At 56.4% G+C, this 15833-nt stretch overlaps 1 protein-coding gene across 1 annotated transcript; it reads right to left on the bottom strand.

Moving 5' to 3' along the window:
• Positions 1-3558: 3558 nt before the first annotated feature.
• Positions 3559-14883, bottom strand: DRD4 (dopamine receptor D4). The gene is made up of 4 exons (XM_075425110.1): positions 14650-14883; positions 5402-5514; positions 4491-5038; positions 3559-3761 (listed from the first exon to the last, which is right to left on the bottom strand). The coding sequence occupies exons 1-4, from the start codon at positions 14881-14883 to the stop codon at positions 3559-3561; spliced, it is 1098 nt and encodes a 365-aa protein (XP_075281225.1).
• Between the last annotated feature and the right edge of the window lie 950 nt (positions 14884-15833).

Raw genomic sequence — 15833 nt, 5'->3', positions numbered from 1 at the left:
GCGGTGAAAGCACGAGCGTGCCCGGCGGTCCTGTGTCATTCCCGGGGCAGCACCCGGACGCGCGGCTGGACGCAGCAAGCGGCTGCAGCGTGGCTGTCGGGAGCGCTCACACGCGTGTCAATGCTCTCGGGGGCTGCCTGCGCGGCGTGTGCTCCGCAGGGGAAGCGCAGCCCCATCCCACGGCGTGGCTCGTGGCGGCCAACCCGGTCTGATCAAACCCGGAGTGAGCACATATTCACAGCAGGCTGTCCTCTCATTGCCTTTTGGTAGCTACTAATTAAAGAAGTGGTGAGCATTAGGAAGTTATTTGCTTTGTTCACTGCCAGAAAATCATTTAATCATTAATGTACTTCTTTAATAATTTAGGCTAATCAGTCGCTGTTATTCGTGTTTGAAGATTGATGCCCCAGGCGGGAGGAGTCTCGGCAGACACGCACGCCTGGGGTTGGTTTGGTGGTTTTGAGCCTCGGGCATGACAGGGGCCACGTCTCCGGCGTGGTTGTTCGCTCCGATGCTGTGTCGGTGGGCGAGGAGGATTGTTGTTTAGCTTACACTGCGAGAGGGGTCACCTCTGAACCAGAGGGACCCAACCCAGCATCTTAAAATGCTGCCACAAGGAGAAAATTCTATGCAGTTACAGGAAAGTAAAAACAGAGGAGAATGCGATGGAAAATACTGAAGTCTTGCACAAGTCCCTTCCTTCCTCGGTGAATCTTAAAGGCCTCGTTACTCTCTGCGTTACGGGGAGATGGGAGCTGGTTCCTCGCCTCTTGCAGCGCCTGTGGCCCAGCTGAGATCTCTCTCCAGCAGCGCCCGTCGGTGAGGTCTGCCGGCAGCCGAGGGGACCCTTCCGTGGAGGGCGGCTGGGGGTCTCCAGCACCGGTCGGTGGCAGTGGGTGGATGCTGCTTTCTGGCTGTTTCTGGAAACGTTTCTCCTGCTACCGCAGAGCTTAGTGGGCACGGCAGGCAGCACGGCTGGCAGGAGGGCGAGGAATCGGCGTCGGCGAGGGAAGGCAGCACCGTGCTGGTCTCCTCTGAAGGAAACTTCTCTGACAGAGCCAGGCTGAGAGCAGAAGCGACCCATGTGCAACTCCAGGGAAGGAAAGAACAGGCAGTTCCTTAGATTCCCACAGCAAAGTGCTCACTGCTCCAGCTTCCCAGAGCAATACTTCAGTATTTGTAATAGTTGCTTCTCACACTGTGAAGTTATGACTGCCTGTTTTCTAAAGCTTGAAGACAATTAGTTAATTGAAAAGATGGTCTTAATTGAGCCTGCAGTAATACAGCTAATTTACAGAGTTTCTTGCCTCCGTCTGTTGCCCATTAAGGTTCTGCCTACATGGAACAGCGCAGAACGTCGAACTGTGGGGCTGCGCTGCCTGGCCGTGTTTGGCAGCTCCCGCAGCAGCACCCTGGAGCCGGTGCCAAGCTCTGGGCACAGTGGTGCCGTGGCAGAGGCCAGTGCCCGCACCGGATCCACGAGCTGCCGCCGGACCAGCCCGGGGCAGGGCGGGCGGCAAGCGATGCTGCGCCTTCAGTCCGAACCCCGCTTTGCGCAGGTGTCCCCGAGCAGTGGTTCTGCTTCCACAGAGGAGCTGCTCCTCAAATAAACGAGGGTGAGACCGCAGCGCCTGGCGTTCCAACGCGGCACCTTGGGAGTGCTAAAGCTGCACTTGCAGTGTCAAACGCCGCTTCCAGCTGGAAAACATTTCTGTTGCTTCAGCCCTTTGGCTCCCCTTGCTCTCCCCAGAGAAGCGCCCCGTACGGCACTGCGGGTTTGCGGCGCGGAGCTCCGCGTGGATTCAAGGACCCGTACAGCGACAGGGAGAGGTGAGCTGAGAGACCGGGTACCCGAGCTGGCCAGGCCTCCCGCTCGCGGAGGTGACCGACACAAACACAGAGCAGGTCCTCCGCTAGCCTTGCTGCGCAGTTTGTGGCCGAGGACAGCTGAACCGGGGCTGCTGCCCGACTTTTGACTTCACTGAATCTTTTAAGGGAGAAAAAATTGGAAGAGAGTGGGGCAGCTTTCCTCAATGAAAAACATCGTAGGTGTGAGTCACCTGCAATTAAAGCTTGTGGGGAGCTTCCCATGAGAGCCCGGGCATCTGGGGCAGCTGCGCCCCAACACAGCTCAGAAATGTACAGCGCGAGCACTGCGGGCATCTGTTTATCTGTTGGTGATAAATTGATCGAGGTTGTTCTCAGCCAAAGAGAAAAGCTTCAGACCTCCCTGCAGTACTTTTTTCCTTTTGTTTCTAAGCAAACCAATTACCCCTTGGAAAGCAGCAGCCCTGTACACAAATCGTTACTCAGAAGACGGCTGTTTTGTGCAACGATCCTTTTCTTCCCTCCTGCGCCTCAGCGAGCAGCACGAGCCGCTCTCGCTGGCCACCCTTGGTGTCGCTGCGCTCGGGTTCGCCAAAAGGTGTAAAGGGCTTTATCCTGCAGGCTGGAACTGGCTCCTGGCTGGGATCGTGCACCTCGATCAGGAATTCTGGAGAACTCGCCGTAACATCACTGTGCCTTCGGATGGGTACATCTAAAATTACAGCTGGGCAGCCGCGTGCACTCTTGCAAGGAGCTTACAACTCCCGTCCTCGCTTACCTTGCGCATTCGGAGCCCCAGCAGCTCAGCACAACCCCACCACTCCCAGGCAGCGAAAATCCAGCGACCAGCAAGGGCAGAGAGCTGCTGGACGAGCTGGGCAGAAGCCGGGCAGCTGCGAGCCCCCAGTCCTCCCTGCGTCTCCTCGCAGCCCGGCGTCGCTGCGTGCCGGGAGGGACGAGCGGCCCTTGTCTCTCCAGTGCCTTGGGAACGGGGGATTACAGAGCAGAGCTACCCCACAGCAGTCACTTTGGATTTCTCAGATCAAGGGTAAGGGGAAGGAGGTTGCTCCGGTAGGTACCCCCTCATCCGGCACACGAACCTCTGGGAAACCAGCTCAACAGCCTCTTTTCCCCAGGGACTCCTCTCACAGCCCTGCTAATGCAACCCCAGCAGCCAGGAGAGGCCAGGGTGGGCCCAGAGCCCGCTGAGGGCAGCTCAAGCAGCATGTGGGGCCCTGCTCCAGGACAGCCAGGCTGGAGAGTAAAATGATGCAAAAAATACAATTTACGATTCTCATTGATCTGCGCCAGGCTAAAGCTCTGCCCAGAGCCACTTCTGAACTTGCAGCGGCAAGCTTCAAAGCCTCCCTGCCTCCCCGGGTCGCAGCGGGGATGAGGGGTGACAGCTAGGAGAGGCCCAGACCACACACCTCCCTCCAAAGCAGATGTTCTCAGACCCGTCCCTGCTCTCCTGTGCCGTCTCTTGCCACTTACATCAAGCTCCAAGTGACTACGCCCACGGTTTCCAGTGGGGAGAGAATCCGAGCTGCAGCCACCGGCACTCACCTGGAACTCCTTGTTACAAAGCGCTGGGACCCAGCGTCCTTCAGCCGCCGTCTCCTCCTGCCCTCCTCCCCAACAAAGACAGCAGACCGTAGGCAGAAATAGACCTTTAATGAACTATACAAAAAAGAGCCTGGTGGTTCCTTCTCCCCGCCAGTTCCGGTGCGCTCAGCAGAAGAGGTGCAAGACTTTGCGGAAGAAGTTCCTGAACTCCGCGTTGAAAACGGTGTAAATGATGGGGTTGAGAGCGCTGTTGACGTAACCCAGCCACGTGACAGTGCTGGTGACTTGAGTGGGAATGGTGCAGGACTTGCAGAGAGCCCTGGTAATGTGGACCACAAAAAAAGGTGTCCAGCAGAAGAGGAAAGCACCTGCCAGAAGGACATTGAAGAGAGAAAGTGATGTGAGTGTTAAAAAGGGTTTGATTTAACGAACGCAGCCTGGGCCAAACTTGAACGGAGACAGCTCAGAGTGCTTAGGGAAAAAGCAGCTGATGTGCTGACGTGTAGAGCTGGGCGTGCGCCCAGACAGAAAATTCAGGGTGTCTTTCTCACCCTAAATTAAGAAAAGTGTTATGTGTTCGTTTTGGATTCGCATTTAAGCTATCAGGAGCCACGGGTTCACCTTGAAGAAAAGGTTGGACTGCAGACACTGCGCGCACGTTCTCTGCCGCGGGTGGTGGCTGTTGGCACTGCTCTGGCTCAGAGGGATACCGAGATGGCCCCGGGAGCAACATCCTCTCACAGCGAGAGAGGGGCACGGCAGGTCTTCAGCCACAACCAGGCTGTTCCCCGGAACGAGGAGGGTGAGTGTTAAAACGAGCTCACACGTGATGGAGAGGGAGCAGAACGAAAGACTGGGGAGGTGGAACGAGAGGGAGGTGGCTTTTATGTCACCCTCGCGTCCTCCAGCAAGGAGAAAGCGTGGCTCTCGGCGTGACACCTCTCCTCGCGTGCCTGGGCAGCGTGGCTCGTGGCAGGGCAGCCCGCAAAGCCCCTGCCCACTTCGCCAGGTTCAGAGGAGTCCTGCCAGACTGAACCCTGCCGCGGGACGACGCAGCACCTCCCACCCTTCCCCAGCCACCACCGGCTGCTACTCACCGACGATGACAGGCAGCACCCGCATGGCCTTCCGCTCCCGGCCGTTGATCTTGGCCCGCTTCCGACCGTGTCCTGCGTGTGGGTACTTGAGGTGTGGGTAGGAGACAGTCTGGATCCCGTTGTTCATCACATAGTCCCCGGGGTGCTCAGAGCGGGCGTAAGGGTCGCACTCCTCTGGCTCCAGTCCGGTCTGCTCCCTCTCGATAAAGGTTGTGGGGTGATAGAGCTTCCGGTTGGCCCCGTAGATGCTGCCCCTTAGCTTGGCCTTCCTGGCCTCTTCCCAGCGCTTGAGTCCTTGGAACATGGCGCAGTAGAGCACCAGCATGACGGGGCAAGGGATGAAGAAGGAGCAGATGGAGGAGTACACGATGTAGTTGTCGTTCTCCAGCTGACACAAGCTGGGGTCCCGGTTTGGGACGTTGTTGAGGCCAAATATGACTGGGGATGCTACAGCAAAGGCGAATATCCAGGTGGTGGATATAAGGATCAACTGCCGCAGGTCGATTTGTCGCCGGTTGTAGTTCAGCGGGATTGAAACAGCGATAAACCTGCCAACAGAGGTGAGTCAGTCCCAGTGTGGTGGTGTCACTGCCGGTGAGTGGTCCCAGGGCTGCTTGCCACTGTCCTTCCCCCCTGTGAATTTACTCACATAGCTGAGGCCTGGGCTATGACCAGTGCCCCCCCCCCAGGAGAGCACCCACGGAAACAGCTCTGGCCTCTCCTTCAGCTGTGCTTTCCACAAGGGTGCTGACGGGACACAGAGCTGGCGATGGGCAGGACACCCTCCTTAGGGGAGAACAGGATCTGGCCTCCCTGCGTGGGACCCGTGCAAGGGCGCGTACGGAAGGACGCAGCGCGGTGCCAGGACACAGTGCTCCCGCCTCTGGCACGAGGAGGAGGAAGGCACTTACCGATCCACGCTGATAGCACAGAGGTTGAAGATGGAGGCCGTGCACAGCATCACGTCCATGGTCATCAGGGCATCGCACAGCACCGTGCTGAGGGACCACACGCCCCCCTGGAACTGAAAAGATCCCCGGGGTCAGCAGACGCCATGTCCCACTGCCTTTAGAACGACACAAAACAACTCCGTGCCTCAGCCCCATAGCCACTCGCGTCTTCCTCCAGCCAAGCGGCCTGAAGTCGAGCAGTGCTGCCGTAGCACGGTACCCCCGCAAAGCAGCGGCACACGGGAATTACCCGCACGCAAGAGCTCACAGCTTGCTCAGGGCTCCGTGGTTCTGGCCTGGCTGGAGAACGGAGCCTGCAGACCGTCGGCACTGCCAAGCAAGTCGTGCTGGGCAGAATAATGGACACAGGGCAGCCCGCTGCCCTGGGTTTGTGCAGAGTGACAGCCAGCAGACCCCCCAAAACCCCCCAAACTCATCAAACTCACCACCCCACCGTCTCCCCAGTAATGCAGGGCTGAGCACTGGCTGTGCAGCATCACTAGCTGCCAGTCACTGAGGAAGCAGGGACAAATGACAGCACACAGAGCTCCTCTCCCGTTTCTCGCGTCTGAACCGCTCCAACGTCCCGTTTGCAGACGATGTGAATGGTTTCTGTGCGTTACACGGCTGTTTAATTCTGTCACGCTGAGCACAAGGCCAGCCTCTTCAGACTGCGTTCAGGCTAGTCAGGTATAATCTGTTGTTCACTCTCTCTACAGCTGCAGGCACGCAAGGCAGAGCAGAAGTGCTGCCAGCGAGAGGACGTGACCAGACGTGGGTCATTGGTCTGTATTACCTGGGAGTGTTGACTCTGCTGTACAAAAGGTATCAGTTAAAAAGCTGCGCTACCGCATCCCAAATAATCCTCAGGAAAAAAACAACAAATCCAGGAAATGCCCTCGGGGTTGTGGTTTATCAATACTGGCTTGTGGAACAGGAACGTTTGCTCAGGGGTGTGCTGTGAACCCGGCTGTTGGAAAATGGGAATGGAAGGAAAAGCTCAAGGAGCACCGAAATAAATGAGGGTTCATTGAACCCTTCCTTCTTCAGCACATGGCACCAAACACGTGGCCAGACCCTCTTGCATCCAAAGCTGATGCACTGAATGTCAGCTTCCTTTCCTCACACCAGGACAAACTGCCTCCAGGATAAGACTGTCAACAGAATGTTTAGAAAAATTCAAATTTTAGTAGAACAAAAGAGAGCACCTTTTTGGCTTTCCCTGACCGTAAAAGAGGGGCTCAAAACCCTGCTCAGCTCAAGCTGAACTGCTCCATCCTAGTTCAGCGAGCCCCAGGGACTTTTTCCTATTTTATATATGTGAAAGATACTTTTATACATATCATTTATCAGTACATTAGTATTAGGTGTTATTGTGCTGGGCTCAGCTGGGGCAGGGTTGGCTCTCCCAGGAAGCCGGCTGGGCTGACCCACCCAGCCAGTCCAACGGGGCAGCCTCCACCACCTGCTGCCAGGCCCAGTATTTAACTGGGGAGCTGGCTGAAGCAGGGCCTTGGCTACTCAGGAGCAAGCTGAGCATCAGGTGGGGAGAACCTTGCATGCTGTGTGTGCTTTGTACCAGTACTGTTGTTGCCGTCTTCTCCCTTTGCCAGCCTCTTAACCTGTTTTTATGACAACCCCCGAGTTTTGCCTTTTCCTTCTGATTCTGCTCCCCATCCCGCTGGGCAGGGGGGAGGAGTGAGGGAGCAACTGCGTGGTTCTGTGTTGCCAATTAAGGCCACACCATAACCCTTATACAGTGCTTTAGTATATAACAGTATAATATAGAACATATATTAATAATGTCTATATTCTGTATTATCTATTGTGGTAAGAATCATAGAATGCTTTGGGTTGGAAGGGACCTTACAGACCATCTCATTCCAACCCCCTGCCATGGCCAGGGACCCGTTCCACCAGACCAAGCTGCACCAAGCCCTGTCCCACCTAGCCTCGAGCACTGCCAGGGAGGGGGCAATGTGTAGTAAAATACATAAAACATACACACTATATCGTTATAGGTGATGTATTCATACTTGTGAAATAGATATTATGTGTGTATATATGAAACTGGTCCCAGGCAGAGAGCAGAGGGTGTGTGGCCCGGGGCTGTGCTTGTCCCCTGGCAAGAGGAGCACAGCCCCTGCCACCGCCTTCCCAGGTGAGCTCAGAATAAGCACTTTGGTACCAGAAAAATATTGACAAACCTGAGGAGGCGGTTGTTAAGAAACAAGAGTGGGGAGCCAAAACAAGCAATTCAGCATCCTTAGAGAGTGGGTGAAATGCCTGGCACCTGGTGTGGGGACAGCGGAGGAGGTGCCAAGGGGGGGGAGAGGAGTTCAACCCACATGCCAGTGCAGAGGGAGGAGCGATGGGATGAAGCCAAGAAGAGAAATAATTAGACTGTCGCTGTGTTTGGTTCTAAAACAGGAGAAGAAGGGAAAAGGGCTTTAGTTTAGCCTAAGGAGCCCACCAGAAAGCCACCCAGGGAAGCAGATGTCACCTCCCAGCACGTACACGGGGGTAACATGACCGAGGCTGGAGGGCAAACTGGAGGCACATCTTTGAGCGGCGCAGCCATGCCCAGCCTGGAGCCACCCCGCTCGCCGGGGCACGCAGCCTGGGTACTGCCGGGGTGAGCCTGGCAGCTCCACCGCTGCTCTCCAGTCCCTGGCCAAAGCAGACCTACAGTCGCAGTCAGGCAGTGCTCGGGTGGTCTAACTCCGCCGGCCTCGTGCGCGGTTCGGGGCGTGGGTGTAGATTTGCTCGTGTATGGATGCTAAACAATAGGTTCTGGTTTTATTGATCCCAGCACACAAAACGGAGCCGTGTGGGTAACGCTGGGCAGGTGCAGAAACCCCTGCCAGGGCCAGGACCAGGGGGCAGGCAGCTCTGCAAGGATTAATACCGGGCGGTAATGATGTCACGCACAGGATTATGATTAGTGGAGCTGTAAAGCCAAAGCAGACTCTGAAGGAACTGTTTGGCTATTTTTATACAGCCATCTCCTTGAGAGGCAGCCCAGACCTCCAGGGGAGGGCTGGATTCAGACCTGGATGCTTCATTCAGACCTGGATGCTTCATTCAGACCTGGATGCTTCCTTCAGCCTTTTCTCTAGCGCAGCTCAGCCACCCCAAACTGAATTTTGGAGCTGAATCAGGAAAAAACAACCCTCAATTTTTTGCCAAGCTCACTGGGATCCTGACAAGTTCAGTTCAGATTGTGAGAGGAAAAAGTTTGATTCTGGGCTACGGTTTTCAAAACCTGTTTGTGATTGTGGGGAACGAATTGATTCCGAAAAGGACAAGAGCTCTCAGGCTGCAGCACCTTCAGAAGACACAGCCTTCGCCTTGAGATTGAAGTTAGGCACTCGGAAAGTGCCACAAAGTCTTCCCTTTCCCCACCAGCCCCCAAGACTGGCTCTGGGGAAAGTGCTGGGACAGGACTTGTTGCCCATGTTTGTCGCCTGCCCACCTTAGCGAAGCGTGCCAAGAACCTCTCCGATGGGGGAGTGACTTTGGATTAGAGGCATAGCTGGCTTTGCTGGGTCATGTGATGAAGTGGTACCTAATTACAGGAGGCTGCAGAAGATTAGCCCATCAAGGCACACAGTGTAGAGCTTTAGGGATCATAAACAGCTCAAGCCACCTTTAGGAAGTGCTCCAGAGCAACTCCACTTTCGTTGGCTTTTTTGCCTTTCCTGCTGTGTCAGCGTGAGGCCCCTTGTTCTCCTCCAGCGGTGCCCAGTCGGTCGTGCTGGTGCTGAGAAGGCACAGACAGCTGCACAGCAAAACGGACGCTCTGCAGGCGAGCCGTCTCCCTTAACAAAATAAAACAAAGCTGCAAATGCAACCTCACAAACCAGCCTCCCTGCTACGGCTTTTCTAGCGCCGATGACATGCTCTGCAGGGAATACAGTCTGGGCCTTAAGTGGCTGAGGACAGGCATGTTCACCGCCACGCTCGAAACCTCCAGGCATCGGCTCTTGGAAGAAGAAGGAAAACTCTGTACGTGTGGCAGGGAGGGTCACGCTGTGCCCTCAGCTCAGCGCTTCGTGGCCAACAAGGAGCGTTTACAGGAAGGTGATGATGATCACCACGCTGGACACGAGCCAAACTCCTTGCAAAGTCTTATTAGTCTTTAGGCTTATTTCCTACCATAACAGCTCTTGTCTCAGTCCTGCCACATGCTTCTGCACGGCACCGCACGGCAGCTTCATACCTGCCTCTCTTGCCAGCCCTGCAAACAGGCTCCCCAAGAAGCAGAGTGCACAAAGTGATCCTTCGGTCTTTGGTGGTGATGGCCTCTGAAATAAGATGCCCAGGCAGCAGCAGCCTGCAACCGAATCGGGGGATGCCCAGTGGAATTTCTGAACAAGGACCTGCATGCCCACAGCCAGGCCATGGCTCAAGTGCGTGGCGTGGGGAGACTGAAAGTGCTAATCCGAAGAGCCCAGGCCTGCCAAGAAGGCTGTGACACCAACCAGCAGAGTAATAATCCTTGCAAGTGGGCAAAGTCCAGCACTGGAGTTAAAGAATTGTCCAAATACCCACAAGAAGCTGACTCTGGGCCTTTTTTTATGAGCCTTGACGACTGCTACATTCTCCAGAAGACAAAACACAACCTTCAAGGGGAGAGGAAGGAGAGGGAATGGCACACAGGACAAAGTGGCCTCCTGTCTGCTCTAACAGCCTTTCTTGACTTAAATCATTGAGGTCAAGGTTTTTCATAAATGATGAGCAAGTCTGGTCATCCACCTGAAACATTATGAGGGCCCAAAATTCAAAGACACCTCGCCCCCATTCTCGGTCACTGAAAATAAAATCCTTAGCACTGGTTTAGAACCTCTGGCCTGCGTCACCTCCCTGGTATTTTGTGCAGAGACTGTGCTGCGTGGCTCAGGCATCGGTCAGGCCTAGGAGAACATCTATTTCCACTAAAGCTGGAAGATTCCAGGAAAGACCAATCTCAAACACTGCTGCAGAAAGGATGACATGTTCAGAGCACTGCTTGGAGGGTCGATGTCTGGTCCCTCATCAGAGGAGCCGCATCCCAGGCACAGGACATGCTGCAAAAAAGAGCTCTCTCCAGTGACGCACAGACACCCTGAGAGTTTTGTGCAGAACAGCATCACCCCCAGCAGGAAAGCAGCTTGTGTAACCAGTACTGGGTGCTCTATCGCGCCGAGGATCTGCCAGGCAGAGCGCCTGCTTGGAAAGACTCATCTCCCCTGACCTGGGGAAGGAGCTGGGTGAACAGAGATCTGCTGAAACTGTTTCCTCTTTCTCGTAATCAATTCCACAGATCTTGGTGGCAAAGATGTTTACGTAACCGTGCCTGCGACGGCTCCTGCCAGCGCCTGCCTGGATCAGCCCCTCTCGCAGCTCGGCGCGGATGAAGGCGAGCGCTGCTCAGAGGAACCGTCTGCGGCCCAGGCAGGTAGGAGGTGTGCTCTGCCGCAGAGCCCAGGAGCAGAAGCTGCTCAGCCTGGTGCTTGCCCTAATTGCTGGGAGTGCCTCCAGTTAATGAGGACTGTTTAAACTGCTGCTGTGGCTCCTGCTGTTGTCACAGAGTCTTTGGGCAAAGGAAGCGGTTAAACATGAAGACAAGTCTCTGGAGCCACGCAGCTCCCTCACTGCGGATTTCTAGGGGGCAAAGCCACTTGGAGCCTGAAGATATCTGCAGTACCTCCACAGCACCTCGTAGCTCTGCTTTCTCAAGTGTCCTCAGTGCTCAGGGGAGCGATAACCCCCATTATCAGCGCTATCGATGCTCCAGGCAGACTCTGGCATCTTCTTCCAGCCTCTCTTCACACAAAAGCAGGGCTTTGCTCCTGGGGAATCATCCTGGACCCCTGGGAGTGCCCAGGCCGCCTCCTTCCCCTTGCTTCCCGTCATCCTTGCCTTACTGGCACTGGATAGCTAGGAGAGCACTTCACACTCTCATCAGAAAGATGAGGCCGCTACAGAAGGGCAGTCTACTTTCCCCATGGATTTTTACCTCTCCCTGTCATACTGCCAAGACCTGACGTTCCCAAGCAAGCTGGAACAGAAGTGCCTTCTGCGTACCAGGGCAGCCTGCTGCGTGGTAATCGACGCCGGGCAAACACCAGAACGTGTCTTTGTTCCGTGTTTGAACAGATTCAGTGGAAAGCACTGGGAAGAAATACAGCCTGAAGAACTCCCAACAATGCACAGTGGACACCAGAGAGAGATTTAGGACAGGGCAGGATTCGGGGGGAAGGTGTCCACCTTGCACAGAGAAGGCTGGTCTGTGGGGAGAAGAGGTCTGCAGGCTTTCCTGCACACCCGGAGGGAGCCACAGGGCTCCAGTTCAGTGGGAGAGACTGGTTTCCTACACCACTGGCCTATTTCCAATGAAAGTTCTCTCAGCCAAGGACTGTCCATTTTCACACGTGTTGAGAGAGCCTGGTGCAACAGGACCACAGCAGACACCATCTCCTGCTCACCATCAGAACGCCATCGCACCGCCGTGGTGCCTCTCCCATAAGCTGCACGCGCGAGGTGGGGACTGGAGGAGGTTTGCATTCGATGGCCCCATCTCCCTGCCCTTCTGCCGAGCTCCGGTTCCAGTCAAGACCACCATGATTGTGAAATGGCACAGAAAAGAAACAGTTGTGACCACACACACCAGTTTCCCCCTTGTCTAGCACCTGCTTTCAGCAGTCCTCCAACCCTGCAGGTGCAAAGAAGGGACATCCAGAGAGAACGAACACGCAGTTTGGCTTCCTGCAGCCGAGACCTCCGAATGCTCACCATGCACTAGGAGTTTAGCTGTGACAAAAAGTGACGCTGGCTCTTTCAGAAGTACCAAAGGAGAGTACGTGTCAACAAATGCTGCTAAGGCATCAAAAAAAGCTTTCTTAACAACTAGAAATAACAGTCAAATCAAGGTCTGTCCCACTGCACTCAGGCTTCTGCGAACAGCAGCCGTGGGTAATCCACGTCTCACAGGAAGGAATCCCGTCCCCACTGAAGCTTGTGGGACATCTGCTGTTTTGTGGGGATGTCAGATATCGCCTCAAAAGCGTAAATCCCTCCAGCTGTCTTCTAAAGTCCTGACCGGGAGGGATGTTTCCAAAAACCTAACACGAGAAGCCATCTCACAGGAGAAGAAGCACAAGATGACCGAGCTCCTCCTGCTGAATGCAGGAAATGATCAGAGTTTATTGTTCTGTTCCTGCTGAACACGAAGCAAAACCCCACCCTCTCAGCCGGTTTCCAAGTCCTCCAACAAGCCCTCAAAGTCCACCTTTACTCTGTCAGGATCTCTGCTAAAGTTAAAAAACCAACTAAACAAAACCCCACAAGAGTAACGGTTGAACTGAACGTTCAGGACTGTCCGTGCCACATTTTCAGTGGCTACATGCAGTGGTACAGAATGCAAGTTGACATCGGTTTTGAACAGCAGCAATCACTGTACCCTGCACCCCGGTCCAAGTGCCTGATTCTGCTCAAGTTTTCGCTTTTGCCTCCGAGAAAAGAAAAAAAAACCCAAACACTAAAATTCTGTCCCCTGGCACTGACTCAATGGCTACTCTCACTTTTCCATAGCATATTTCAGAACAAAATGAGCTGCAAATCTGGCACCAAATATAGATTATTAAAAGTTAACATGGGCACTATGGGCTCTGAGCCCCCAGAGGAACTTCCAGGCACGAAATGGGTACAGCTTCAACACAGAGAGCAGCCTAAGCTGCTCTGCGTTCCGAAACCCTGTTGCCTGCTCGAGGAGGCTGTGATTGCTGCTCACGCCCAACGGGAAGCATTTTCAGAGGTACCCCAGAGGATATTAACCTGCATTTTACATATGCCAGCAAAACCGAAGCATGCAGGCTAGAGGAGAGCACAGGGGTGGGTGTCTCTGCCCACCGAATCTGAAACTGGAGGCATGGAGAGACAACAGAAAGAGCAAGGGGAAAAAAAAAAAGGAATTCCAATTAGCAAGAAGTAGCTGAGAAGAATCATGAAGGCAGAGGCTTTCTAACCACCAAAACTGAGTCGAGGGAAAAGCAAAACCACCAAAACCAAGCACCACATGGGGCTCCTGTCAGCGTGGTGGCCAGCGAGAGGGGAATCTAAAGCTCCTGCTCTTCACTGGTGGTTCTTAGGGGTCCCCAGCTGAACCTGTCCCTCCAGAACACCTCTGTCTCCAGAGAGGTCACAACGTCCTGCAAAATCCCAGGACCAGGTAGAGAGGCTGAAAGCACCCTAAGCTCTAATCCGCAGCCTGCCTTGCTGCTGAGAGCACAGGCTCAGCCCAGCGGGGCACCGGGCGGCAGAAGGGGAGATGCTAACGCCTCAGCGCTGCTGGCAGGCTCCTGCGTTGGCCTCCAGGGACGGGGACAGCCCCGTTCGCTCCCCGAGGCAGCGCTTAAGCCACCACCTTACAAATCATGTGGCGATCAGAAAACGTGAGATTCGTCTGACCCCCCATCCCCCCACTGCAGCGTGCTGGGGGGCTCACTCTGCCCCCACAGCTCCATCCCCACCGCTCTCCGCATCTGGACAGAAGAGGACTCCTCTTTCTTCCACACCGCCAGCAACAAAACAACGGCTGCTTTGGCCTTGGTGCTATTTTGGTGCTTTCGTCCACTCGCGCAGGGAAAGAGCCGCTGGCTGGCACTGCCGGGCAGGCTCCAGCGAGCCTCCTGGCTCCAGTCCAGCAAAGCCCCCCGCAGTCACGAAGCGTTACCAGTCCCCTGGCAGCAAACATTTCTTCTCCCTTTGACAGAGAGAGATGCAAAACCCACTCCACCTCGGGAGCTCCTGGTTTTCCTTTCTCGGAGGTGAGCAGCCCGCGGACGTGAACCGGAGCCCCCGAGTCCTCCCGGGTGGCTCCCCGTGACCGCTGTCACACGCGGGGACAGGCCTGCGCCAGCCAGAGGACGGCTGTCCGGAGGGGCCCCGCAGCGAGCCCCCGGCCGGCGGTGCCCCGGGAGGTTCCGGGGAGCAGCCACCCTGCCTCAGCAGCGACCCACGCACCCCGGCAGCGAGCGGGGGGCACGGAGCCAGGGGCTGCGCAGCGGCCGGGGCACTCCCGCACCACATGGACGGAGGTGAGGAGCGAACGCGGAGAGGGGCTTCGACGCTTGGTCCCTCGCCGATCCCGCCCCGCATCCCCAAAACTTTTGGGATCCCCGTGCCTAAAAGCCCCCAGCCCCCCGCAGCCCCCCGGTCAGCCTCACCTCGGAGTAGACGTAGAGGGGCAGGACGAGGAGGGCGAGCAGCAGGTCGGCGACGGCCAGGCTGACGATGAAGTAGTTGGTGGTGGTCTTCAGGGCTCGCTCGGTGCAGACGCTGAGGCAGACCAGCCCGTTGCCGCCCACGATCAGCAGGATCAGGACCACCCCCAGCACCAGGGCGGCGATGTTGTGCGCGGCCCCGGCGCAGGGCGCGGCCCCGGCGCTGCCGTTGCCCATGGCGGGGGCTGCCCCCCGGCCCCAAACTTGCCGCTGGGTCACCGACCCCTTAATGGGGAGGGGGGGTGGGGGGGGGGGCTGCCGGTGTCCCGTCCCCGCCGAGCCCCGCCGCCGCGGGGGACCCCCGCCCGCAGGTCTGGGGGAGCCCCCCCCCCCCCCCTCGGGGGGATGCTCTTCGGGGGACCGAGCCCCGCTTGGCACCGAGCTCCGCCGAGGCGAGTGCCGCCAGCCCGGGGCTGCAGCGAGAGGCAGCCGGGGATTAGCGCCTTGCCCTGCGCTGCCCGCCTTAGCCCAGCCCCCCGCCCCCCGGGGGGGGGGTGTCTCCGGGGGCCGGGGCCTCCGGAGCAGGGGGGGGAGAGAGCCGGGATTCCCGGTGCGGTCAGCCCCCCCCCTTACCGGGACGGGGGGTTCGGGACGCGGCGCTTCCCGAGGCGGCTGTCGGTGGCTGGGGGTGTGACAGAGGCATCGCCTGCAGAGCTGAAAATGACCGTAAAAGACAGCAGCGGCGTGTTTTAGGGCTGGTTTCTTTGGTTTGGTTTTTTTTTTTCCTTTGGTTTTATGTTGTGTTGTTTATTCGACGATCTGCTTGACTGTTTTTACACGGCATGTGTTGGGCTGTGAGGTGACTCTTGTTGTGGAAGTGGCATAGCAGGAGGATAAAAACCAAGGAGTGGGTCTCACAGAATCACAGAATCACAGAATGGTCGGGGTTGGCAGGGACCTCTGGGGTCACCCAGCCCAACCCCCTGCCCAAGCAGGGTCACCCAGAGCAGGCTGCACAGGACCTTGTCCAGGCGGGGCTGGAATATCTCCAGAGAAGGAGACTCCACAGCCTCCCTGGGCAGCCTGGGCCAGGGCTCCGTCACCCTCAGAGGGAAGAAGTTCTTCCTCATGTTCAGACGGAACTTCCTGTGCCTCAGTTTGTGCCCATTGCCCCTTGTCCTGTCACT

Source organism: Opisthocomus hoazin, chromosome 7, assembly GCF_030867145.1.
Source record: "Opisthocomus hoazin isolate bOpiHoa1 chromosome 7, bOpiHoa1.hap1, whole genome shotgun sequence".
Classification (NCBI taxonomy): domain Eukaryota; kingdom Metazoa; phylum Chordata; class Aves; order Opisthocomiformes; family Opisthocomidae; genus Opisthocomus; species Opisthocomus hoazin.
This window is presented reverse-complemented; position numbering and strand designations above follow the sequence as displayed.

Bases quoted from the DNA above. Each gene is read 5' to 3' on its own strand.
- DRD4 (XM_075425110.1), bottom strand. From the start codon at position 14,883: ATGGGCAACGGCAGCGCCGGGGCCGCGCCCTGCGCCGGGGCCGCGCAC. The intron at 5,515-14,649 runs GTGAGGCTGACC...GGATCTTTTCAG, and splicing joins CCCTCTACGTCTACTCCGAG to TTCCAGGGGGGCGTGTGGTC. The intron at 3,762-4,490 runs GTGAGTAGCAGC...TCCTTCTGGCAG, and splicing joins GGTGCTGCCTGTCATCGTCG to GTGCTTTCCTCTTCTGCTGG.